At 42.1% G+C, this 11,699-nt stretch overlaps 1 protein-coding gene across 2 annotated transcripts in view; it reads left to right on the top strand.

Annotated features, from left to right (window-relative positions):
- The window catches only part of CNTN1 (contactin 1), a 395,926-nt gene that overhangs the window by 250,891 nt on the left and 133,336 nt on the right, over positions 1–11,699 (top strand). For both annotated transcript variants that reach the window (XM_045287251.1, XM_004711445.2), the window contains 5 exons: positions 2,869–2,968; positions 4,817–4,998; positions 8,482–8,606; positions 9,261–9,378; positions 11,185–11,335. In XM_045287251.1, the coding sequence (XP_045143186.1) occupies positions 2,869–2,968; positions 4,817–4,998; positions 8,482–8,606; positions 9,261–9,378; positions 11,185–11,335 (676 nt within the window). The remainder of the gene's footprint in view (positions 1–2,868; positions 2,969–4,816; positions 4,999–8,481; positions 8,607–9,260; positions 9,379–11,184; positions 11,336–11,699) is intronic.

Below are 11,699 nucleotides of genomic sequence, written 5' to 3'. Positions count from 1 at the left end.
ATTTCCAGGTGTGGTCAGCGTCATTTCGGGGGAGAGGGTGACTTTGTTAGAGAAATGAAACACAAGGCTATTAGAGAAGCGAAATTTAGGCCTGCCTTAAGAGGCTTGGCCTGCCATGGAGTCACCACTGTCTTACCAAAGTTACTTATTTACATGAAGCAAATTATCTCAAGAAGTGGTAGTTGCTACATAGGATGTCACTACTAAGACACCATGTTTGCTAACTATTGTCAGATGGGCTGATCTTTTTCCAAGATTCTGTTGAACTGCCCCTCTTGTCTTAATGCATCTTCTCCCAAGATAATCTAGCCACATTATACATATTTGGTTTCTTTACATTCGTTTTTAAATCCCAGTTCAAGCTCTCTCCTCTTAGCATGGAGTTCCCCCATCTTAGGAACACTGGCTTCAGAGTTGGTATGCTTAGGTTGGGCTCTTGCCTCGAAGTGTCAATATCAGAGGACAGTGGAGACAGGGCTATGATATCCTGAGGTTCCCCTTTCTGACTCTCCTCAAAACGACAGCCACATAGTTGATAATCCGTGAGCCTGTGTGGACTGACGGCCACTCGTTTTCTCCCTTCTCAGTCTGCAGAATGTCTCAGTCTGCAGTATGTCCCACGACTGTCTTCTCTGTACTTCCACGGAACTAGCCAAGCAACGGCCCTTATATTTATCTATTTGCTAACCATCTCAGTGGAAGAAATGTATCTCTTCCTGTTTACACTAATTCTTCCATTTGCTTTGTTTCCTACCTCATTTATCCATTCAAAGACCTCCTGAGATTGCTTATTTCCTGTCTAATCTGAATATTTAAGCTCTACCTCACTGCTTTCCTATGCTTATTATTTTCCAGGCCATGCATACAGATCTTGAATGGTCATATGCACTGCTGTCCAGAGGCCACGGTTCAGTCCCCACGCTACTGGACTGTTGGCACTGTCCCTCTCTCTTGCCAGGCTTCAGATCCCTCTTCCAGTTTTCTTTCTTCACACACAGCCTGCTGATCGCTTGCCTGCCTTGCCCCAGGACCTTTCTACTTTTTGTAGGAGACTTTGTGTCCTCCAAAAAACAAAATAAAAAACAAACCGTTTCCTAGTGAATCACTCTTAGCGGCCCTCTCAGAGGAAAGACTGAGCCTCATCCTTCCATGGAGCCACTGGTGGTCCCACACTGGTGGCTGGTGCTCAGTGGCCGCGTGGTTCGCAAATTCATGGCTTTAAATTTCCCCAGGTATTTTGATTTTGATCTTCATTCTAATTACCCTCTTTGGATCTTAATGCTATTTGGCTTATCACACAGCTTGCACAGATGTTATGTTCAAAGTGTTCCCAAAAACACTCCTGCAATCGCTCCGCTAACCCCCCTCCTATTTTGGTGCTCATTTCATTTAGCAACATTATATTTCTAGTCACTCAGAGCAGTATTTTTAATCATCAACTGTTCTTTCCCCCTTACCTTCAAGACAGCTAGTGCACTGGTTCACAAGTCGTGTGTAAGCACCAATAGAGTTCTAAGGAAAGGCAAAATGCAGAGGTTCAGCAGGCCTGGGATCAGAGCCAGGAAAATCTGCAGGTTCAACAAGCATCCCAGGTGATTCTTATGAATGGAGCCTTTGGTCTGCAGTGTAGACCACCTTCAAAAACATTCATCCTATCAGTGCCCTGGTGATTCTGCCTTTAAAATACAACTTGTGTTCCTCTGTTCCCTTTTGTCCCAGCTGTGCCCTTGTTCAGACCCTCACTTGATTTGCCTTAATAAATGAATCTTCCTTCTTTAGATCTCTGACTGAAAGATCTATCTTTTACTTTGCTCTGTCCTTTAAAACTTCCAACAAGATCTTTTACGTAAACCAAAGATACGATTTATATTCTTCCTCTTTTAAAACCCATTGGTGGTCACCCACTGAGAATACACGTCTCAAGGTCTTTCATGGCACATATTTAGCATTCCCGATTGTGGACTCAAGTTCATCGTCAACTATGTATCCTTCAACGTTGTTTGATTCCTCAACTTTTATTCTTTCCCTGTCTGCTGCCAGAGCATTGTCACATGGTGCCATTCCTCATCCTGAACTGGTCTGATTCAAATGCTCCCTGCCTAAACTTCCCACTGCTCCTGGGCACTGCCAGGGATACTCCTCGGCTGCCACTCTTCTAGACCTATGGTGTGCCACTCGGAGTTTGTTCTGGCTTGTAGTCCAGTCCTTGTGTACCTATCATCAGTGTTTGTCTCTTTTTGGTTGTACAATGTAATGTACACATCGTTGTTCAGACTTTAAGCAATATGTTTTACCATTCTGAGCTTGATTGAAGTGGTAACACATCTTTCAGAACTCTTGTGCAAATCAATGAAATAAAGCATTCTTGATTAGTACATGCTGTTGAATAAATGTTTTTCCCCTTTCTTTCCTCTGTTTACAATTTACTTTCCCCTTTACCTTATTTCTATAGTCACATCTTTCTTTTATTTGTCCCCTATTTTTTCTTTGCGTCCTTTTGCATGCTGCCTCTCTTTCTTCTTTTACTCCTTCTTCTTCTTCTTCTTAATTTCTATCCCCCAAAGTATACTTGTCATATAACTGACTTGAAGCTCCCTAAAGAATTTCTGGACTGTTTTAATGAATTGATTCAGATTGTCTATGCAGAATTAACTAATGTGACTAAAAATAATTAACTTTACACATACATAGTAGATAGAAGCAAACATATTTGTACAATGCGACATGATAGAATACTTTCCAGTTCCTGTATAAAGCACAGCTTTAATGTTGAAGCAATTCTCATCTTATAAAAATCACAATATTTAAAAAACAAAGATGTTGATCTGTTTAACAATTGATGGTCCTTTGTGTTTCTCTTAATATCAGGGACAACAAAGCCATATCCTGCTGATATTGTAGTTCAGTTCAAGGACATCTATACATTGATGGGCCAAAATGTGACTTTAGAGTGCTTTGCTCTCGGAAAGTAAGTACATGTGTATATTAATGAACATGTGTGGAAACAACAGCACCACTTGACTTCGTGTCACGCGGTGTGTGGTAACTCATGGTGCTGTTGCACACCGTCCCCTGGACCTTGTACCAGACCATACAGAATACTTAGCAATGTGTATTATCAGTCTTAATCATAGAATAAGATGAGGGGGCTTCACAATGTTTGCAGACAAATGGAATTGGAAGAGACTAAAATTTTTATTATCTTTCCTCTGATGTGAAAGTTATAAATAACTTAAATGTAATCTCTCTTAGATTACATTTAATATGAATATTAACAAAATTGTCTTGTAAAATTTTTCTGCATTTAGTTACAATGTTTTTAGAACATTATTAGTAACTGAGAGGTAGCCTTTTTGATTTCTCTTCTTTCCTTTTCAATTACCACTTCATTCTCAAAAAAAGAAAGTGTCGTAGGGGAAAAACGACCCTAACTTTAATGATAGTTTGTAGAGGAACTGTATGGAGTGGGGTACACCTCAGTTCTTTGCTTCACACACTGAAAGAATTTACACCGAAGCACGGTTTGTAATCTAAGTGGATTTTAATGAGGGACAGGACAAGTGTCAGGTTTTACAGTCTCAAAAGGGTTCACGCTGTTTCTGGAAAGTGGGCCAAGCTGCACAGAAGCCATGCTGGGGGTCACAACTGGGCACGAGTAACCATGTGGAAAAGAGTACCCTCACCTACAGAACTGGGCATGGGTTGGGGTGGGGGCGATGGAGATGCCAGGAGGCCAGAAGCCCAAGAACCCTAGAGACTTAGAGCATCCGAGCAAGTGACTGTGGGCCCTGAATGGGCCCAGAACAGGCACCTGTGTGCCAGCTCAGGGCAGGGAGACTCTCACCCTCTACTTGCTGCTGACCAGGAGCAGGGTAAAAGAGAGAGCGAAGCCTTCCCCCAGCCCAGATATTTCAAACCTCTGGCTGGGGAACGTGTGGTACATGGTATTGGTTGACCCCTTTGGCTGAGAAAGGCTGACCTGTGTGATGAACCTAAGGTCCAAGATACTGGTTTAACCTGGGCCTAGGGGCTTATGTCTGTGCATGTTCAGTTTGGGGTCTTCATAGGTGTCTAATGGTTGCCTGATTTCTTTCCAAGCTCCTCTATGGGGGCCTTTGCAGACATGGGAGGGACAACCACCCTGTCCCTAAGCTAGCTACGTAACAAAACCTTTATGAATCTTAAGCAGGACAAAGATACAGTCAAATATGAATCATCCAGATGAGAGAGCCCATCAGCCTGGGTTTTTTTAATACCATGCTTTTAAAAACCAGTCATAATGGTATCTGATGGATTCACAGACACATAACTACTTAAATAGATTATGAAAAACAAAGAAAACTGTCATAAAATTATCATCCAGAGGAGAGCGATCCATCCTAGTCATATGCTGGGCTATGGAGCAGGAAAGAGACAATGATTGGGTACATAGACTATTGCGTGTAAGAAAAGCTCAGAGGATTGGCTCTGAGACCATCAAGTTCAGGATGTGGCTCAATGCTTTGACCAGAGTACACGGGAAGGTTCAAACGGTAAATTAGCATAAAAGTTTTAGCCTTGTGTGTATGAATATAGTTGCAGGAATAGTTTTAGAAAACTCCTGTGTTTATGCTGAAGTACGACACACATTTTTTCCACACAGGCCTTTCGGAGTTAGCCCTGCTGATAATGTCATTTGGTGTGGTTACCACTCGATTAGTGATGCTACTGTAGCATCAATGTTATGCCCTTTTAAGAAATAAATGATAGGAATGTTTGTCAATAAACAGAAATGTGTACTCTGTGGGCACTTAGCATTCGTGTCTTTCATTTAAAGCCCTGTTCCTGATATCCGGTGGAGGAAGGTCCTAGAACCAATGCCAAGCACTGCTGAGCTCAGCACGTCTGGGGCCGTCCTCAAGATCTTCAATATCCAGTTAGAAGATGAAGGCACATATGAATGCGAAGCTGAGAACAACAGAGGGAAGGACAAACATCAGGCAAGAATTTACGTCCAAGGTAGAGAGACCATTTTCATGCTGTATGCGTCTTATTGAGAAGGAGTTCCCATGTACGGAAACTGGACTGTAATGATTCATCTCGTTGCTATCAAGCCAATGTCCTCCGACAGCACCGAGGGCAGAGCAGAACTGCTCCGGTTGCTTTCTGAGTTGGTAGATGTTTTTGTTTTTTATTTTTACACTTGGTGAATCTTTATGGTAGAAGAAAGCCTCATCTTTCCCTCATGGAGGCGCTGGTAGTCTCGAACCACCGATTTTGTGCAGCCCAATGCATAATCCGCCACAGCCCCTCAGCTCCTTGTAATGATTAGTAGTTTTCAAAGCGGCAATGTAGACTACATTTGCAGAAATATTTATGTCACAATAAAGATGTCCCATTTAGAAAAGGTTTCGTCTCAGAAACGCTACATCCGATCCAGTGTCTGTAGAACTGCTTGTTTTCTCAGCTTCTGCTCCAAATGTCCCCTCGGCTTTGACAGTCTACTTGCATGGCTCTCCCTGAAAGCCACTCTTTCCTCGGGGCCCTTTCCCTCCTGAGCTTCACCCCATTTCCTTGTAGAGTGGCTCTCTCCCTTGCTCCTCCTTCTCTCAGCCTGCTAACAACCTTTCAGGATCACGCTACACAATGCAGCCCCACTCCCGTGGCAGAGTAACGGTAGCTCCTACTCATGGATCTAAGCTTTTCACTGCTGACAGCTCTGTTGTTAGCACTATTTCAGAATCCTCGTGAACATCAAAATCCACATCGATTTTTTTTTTAATGGCCTGATCGCTCAAGTTCCTTGAAATTCTCCCTATCAGTGTGACTTCTTTTGTACCCTAGTTCAGCAACCGAAACCCAAGGTCAGACCTTAGATTCTCTGTTACCAAAAAGTGCAATTGCTTTGGAATCTCAGTTCTACGCATGGCCTTCTCTGACCGCCATCTCCCATCTGTCCAGTTCACCAGCTGCACTTGCAGTCTTTTGGTGTTTGTTGTGGTTAGGCTCCATAGAGTGGGAGTTCTATGCAAAGGGACAAAGTAGAACTGCTCGGCGGGGTTTTCTGTATAATATATCAGACCACCAGGTCTTTCTTCTACAACATGGCTGGAGGGTTTGAACTATCAACGTTTTAATTTGTGGAGAGCGCTTAACCTTTGGTCCACAAGGGCTTTTTAAAATCTGATGGCTATAATCCTTGTGATCTATGTGGGCCTATAATCAGTCAAACCTACTGTATTTTAAGTAACACTCACCTCCTATGCCCCACCCCACCTCTTTTTTATATCTGTAATACATCTTCCTCATTCTGGCATATTCCCTTTCAGTTTACTCACCTCTCTCAACTTTGTCTTGCTGTTTTAGCAATAGATTAATTCTGGATAAACCTCGTTCGATAGGGGAAAGAAAGGATTCCAGGAACTTGCATATAACTTGAACACTACGGTGCTGATTAGTCCATTTGACATTCATGATAACTAACGTCAAATTCAAGCTAGCTTCAAAAGAGGGCATAGAGTGCCCCAGTGTTATCAGTGCTGGTGTCAGCTGAATGATGGCTGGAAGCAGAGAAGACCTGACAGATGTTTCATTGAGTTTTGTTGGCTATGCAAAGGCATTCATGCGTGTGGATCATGCCAAACTATGGCTAGCCTCGAGGGGAAAGGGAACTCCAGAACATTTCCTTACGTGCACACCGTCCTTTGAACAGTACAAGGGGACAGCGTGAGTTAACATAAGAAGAAGTGTGCACCATGGTTATTTCTTTTTACCCTAGTTATTCAATCAAAGAACCTGAGACTCTGGGCCACGTGAAGGATCCTGAGGCATCGGGAGGAGAGGAAGGATGACAGGCAACCCGGGATATGCAGCTGCCATCACGCTGCTTGTTAAGGACTTGAAGTACTTGCTGATGAAGATCAAAGACTACCGTCTCCTGGTGGATTACACTTGAACATAGACGAAAGCCAAAGTTGACTGCAAAAGCAATATCTGATCAAAACTGGACCAACAAACAGCATCATGATAAACAGAGAACGTGTTGAAGTTGTCAGCACTTACAAATGGTGCATATTGCATTGGGTCGATCTGCGTTAAAGTATTGAAAAGCAAAGATGTTCTCTGAAGACTAAGGTTCAGGTTCTCAAAGCTGGGTATTTTCAATTGCCCCATATGCATATGAAAGCTGGATAATGGAGAAGACCAAAGAATCGATGATGTTGAATTGTGGTGTTGGCAAATAATAGTGTACATACCATAGGCTGCCAGAAAAAGAAACAACTCTCTCTTGGAAGACATACAACCAGAGTGCTCCTTAGAGGCAAAGCTGGTGAAACTTCCTTCACGTATTTTAGACATTGAAGAGCCCAGTCCCGGGAGAAGGTAGAGGGTCAGCACAACAAGGAACCCCCTCAACAAGGTGCGGTGACACGGTGGCTGCAACAGTGGGTGCTAATCTAGCAGTGATTGTGAGGATGGCCCAGGCCTGGGTGATTGTTCATTCCATTGTGTGTGGGGTCACTATGCGGTGGAACTCTGTCTATGGCCCCTAACAACCCTGGCGATGTAGATCCTTCATGTTGCTGACGATTATCAGACATGTCCCTACTCTACTCACTCTCGCTCGCTTAGTGAACTGTGTCTTATCTATTCCTCTTTCTTCAAACGGTCATACTACTTACTCCACATGTATCCATCAAGTCTATGTCTGCCAATGTTTCGAATTACTATACATTTTGTGACTTTTTCCTCAGTTATACCATTTTTAAATTTTCTTAAACTTTTAAAAAAGACCCCCTGGTTGTCTTGTGGCCTTTGAAAGGACCTGTCAAAATTGCTCCTTTGAAATCTCCAAATGCAGCTGCCAGGACTTTCTGCGCTGTCTTCTCTGACTCAAACATAACTGGCCTTGCCGAACTCTTCGGAAGCTGCTCTTTTGAATGGGCTTTATTTTGAAGGTATCCTAGCGCGACCGAGACAGTGTGTTTCTGAGAGAACTTGTTTGCAGCCATCCAGTTATCTCAGAAGCATATTTAGCCATGATCTGTTTGGAATAAACCTGTGCGTGTATGCACTGGAATTCTATTTGCAATACTATTTAAAATTTACCCTCATACAGTTAAGAATGTGTGTGTGAGAGAGAGAAAAGGTGAGTCCAAAAAGTGAAGAGAGTCATAATCAATAAAAATGTAAATCTTTAACACATCAGTTATTTTGAAAATAAATATTATGAGAGAAATAGCAGCTATTTTATGTTATTCATAGATTAGCTTTCCAATAAAATATGATTCACCGATAGCGAAATAATTAGGTATTGGATTTGAGTTGCCCGATTAAAGCTTACCTGAAGATCTATGGAAGTCCAATTTCAATGCTCTAACAGGGATCTTAAGATGCAAATGCGATCTGCTGCATCATCCTTCCAAATAAGGTTCACTGAATGCAATAGTAAGACTCAAGGTAAAGACCGATATGGCACCTGTGATGCTCTTTCCTTTGCAGCCTATCCTGAGTGGGTAGAACACATCAATGACACCGAGGTGGATATAGGCAGTGATCTCTACTGGCCGTGCATCGCCACAGGCAAGCCCATCCCTACAATCAGATGGCTGAAAAATGGATATGCGGTATGTATGTTCAAGTGCCTTGCTCTTCTTCACGTGTTTGGGCAGGTCAGCAGGCTGGTCTTGGGGTAAATTGAGCATGAGAGTCAATAGAGTAAGGATATTTGGGCCCTAAAACATAAAAGATTCCTTTAATAAAATGACTAACAAGTCTGAACATGCAGTGCCTTCCTTGAACATAAGCAACTGCCTGTAATCTTGTGCCTACCTTCTCTCTCCCTTTATTCTTCCTCTGTTCCACTTTCTCTCTCTTCCTACTCCTCCATCTCCACTCCCTGATGTTGCCCTCTTTTTCTTGCCACTGTTCCCTAACTCTACAAATGCAGGGGCAAAAGTACAGCTCTCAGTCCTACCGTTAGCCCTGGGGACAAGTAGCAGCAGGGGGATCCTCCTCTACCTCCCCACTGTAATCTCCCAGCTGGAGGGGACAGGTGGACTCTCAGCTCTGTAAGCTGCCTAGAACAAGAGCCCCTGGGCATGATGAGTGGGTTTGACTTCCCCATGCCACGGAAACCCCACTCCACCCACCTTAGGGCACAGTGGGGGCAGATCAACAGAGTGCATCTAAATGAAAAGACAACCAAGCCCAAAACATAGATAAAAGTATTTCAATGAAAGTTCATGAAGAATCTGTGTTTCACTTTGTGTTCTTTTTAGTATCATAAAGGAGAATTACGACTGTATGATGTGACTTTCGAACATGCTGGAATGTACCAATGCATCGCTGAGAACACACATGGAGCCATCTATGCAAATGCTGAGCTGAAGATCTTGGGTCGGTGCCATCTCTGATTTCTGTTAAATGTTCAGCAAGCGAGCAGCATGCAGACACATATGCACACAATGGTTGCAGGCTTTCTGCAGCTCATATCTCATTTCATCTTACTTTCTTCAATTGCTGACGTTAAAACTTTTAAAAATGTGGTTTAGAATGGGCTGATATTTGTGCCTTTTCGTTTTATTAAAAAATATTAGAGAAAAATAACTACAATATTCTTCTGTTGGTTGAAAATTTTAACAGCATGTATTTTTTAAACTAAATGGCAACTCCATGTTATTTTTAACTAAGCAGCCTGAATGCTGTAATAAATCCGCGGCAACATTGAGTCATTTTTAACATTGAAAGAACAAATCATTGAGCAAAATCCATATATGCCAAGTTAGACAAGCCTTGCACTTCCCGTGTCTTGTGTTCCCCCAAAGTACTCAGCAGTGACCATTGATGGGATGACACCACGTGTGGTCACAGGAGTCTTTGGTGCTGTCTGGTGTGATCAGTCCTCCAAGCTCATATTCTTCATATTCCAGACCATCAGGACATGCTTCAAGCCCCTTCCTGGACCCCCCTTTCATATGTCTTTTTTTCATGAAAATTGAAGCCTAAAAGAAGAAGAGGTCTAGCTTCTCCTGATCCCCAAACAATCCTTTACCTCTGACCCACATTCATTCCTTTTTCCTTTCACTGATACTCGTGCTTGATATCAACCTCTGCTTTTTGTATCTTTGATTCTAACACACGTGTGTGTGTGGATGAAATAACTATTTATATCTTTACTTTAGAATTTAACAAATTATTATATAAATTATATTTATATTAGACTAAATATATATTACACTATAATCCGTGTATCATATATTTTATTAAATAGTAATGTGATTTACTTAATGTGCAAGTTCACACGCATATGAATATGCATATGAATGTGAATATGTGTATGAATTTATAGATGTACCCAGTTACCATGGAGACAACTCTGGCCCCTGGTGACACCAGTTCCCACAGACTTGAACTTCACCGGGCTTGCAAGGCTGTGACCTTTCAGAAGCAGATCATGGGCCTTTCTTCTAAGATGCCTCTGGATGGGTTCAAACCACCAGCCTTGCACTTAGCATTTCGTGTCCTCAGAGGCATCTACATAGGAGATGCCCACTGGCATGGAGCTGAGCTCCATGTCTGTCCACCGGCAGGACAAAAGAGAACTGCCCAGTTGTCTTCCCAAGTCTGGGAACTTATGAAACAGGTGCCTCATTTTCCCCCCACAAAGTAGCTGGTGGATTCAACCACTGTGTCTTTTGTTTAACGGCCAAACATTTCACCTACACCACGACTGAAATGGCTTTGAGTTAGAGATAGTAGCACTGCCGTCAAATCCACTTAAGAGGAAAGAGCAGGCCCTATGTGAGTTTTCACAGGACAGTCAATCGCTCCAGTCTCTTATTTAGTTTCACTGTGGGACGGACAGAAAACAACAGAATTATACGTAATTTTTAGGTTAAATGTACATATAAACAATGTTTTATCAGGACCTTAGTTTATAATATTCAGCCCAGTTGTCTAGAACTGTATATCAAGAGTAGGTGAATTTTATGATATGTAAAAATAGAATTCAAAAGAGTTGTGAATTAAAAGAAAATGTTTTAGATATGGGATATTAGTTAGTAATGTCTGGTAGTATTTGATGAGAATAATACTTTCTAGTGACAATTGATCCAAAAAATTTAATAAAAGATAGACCTTATCTTAGAGTGGGGAGTTGTATGTTTTTCTTATTAATAAAAAAAATATCTATATTTTTTTTAGCTTTGGCTCCGACTTTCGAAATGAACCCTATGAAGAAGAAGCTCCTGGCCGCTAAGGGAGGCAGGGTTATCATCGAATGCAAACCCAAAGCTGCGCCTAAGCCAACATTTTCATGGAGCAAAGGGACCGAGTGGCTTGTTAACAGCACCAAGTAGGTTTAGAGAACTGGAGATCCAGCTTCAATCCACGAGTTTGGACCATACCCTAACCAGCCTAACAGCCATTGAGTCGAGGCTGATTCACAGTGACCCTGGAAGACCCTGTAGGCCAGGGTAGAACTGCCCTCGGGAGTTTCTGAGACTGTAACTCTTTTGGACAGTGGTTGGTTTTTTGTTGTTTTGTTTTCCCCTTGCTAATACAGGACTGGCTTTCATACGAACATGAAACTTTTCTCCACAAAAGATCAAGTAATAATAACATGAAAAGAAACAGTTGCCATTTACTGTCAGAATGTATAATAATTGAGGTGTGTGGGATTTTTTAAGAAAAGATTTTGTAATTTATAAGGAATTTTT

Source organism: Echinops telfairi, unplaced genomic scaffold, assembly GCF_000313985.2.
Source record: "Echinops telfairi isolate 266 unplaced genomic scaffold, ASM31398v2 ScPeMD7_12;HRSCAF=54, whole genome shotgun sequence".
Taxonomy (NCBI): Eukaryota; Metazoa; Chordata; class Mammalia; order Afrosoricida; family Tenrecidae; genus Echinops; species Echinops telfairi.
This window is presented reverse-complemented; position numbering and strand designations above follow the sequence as displayed.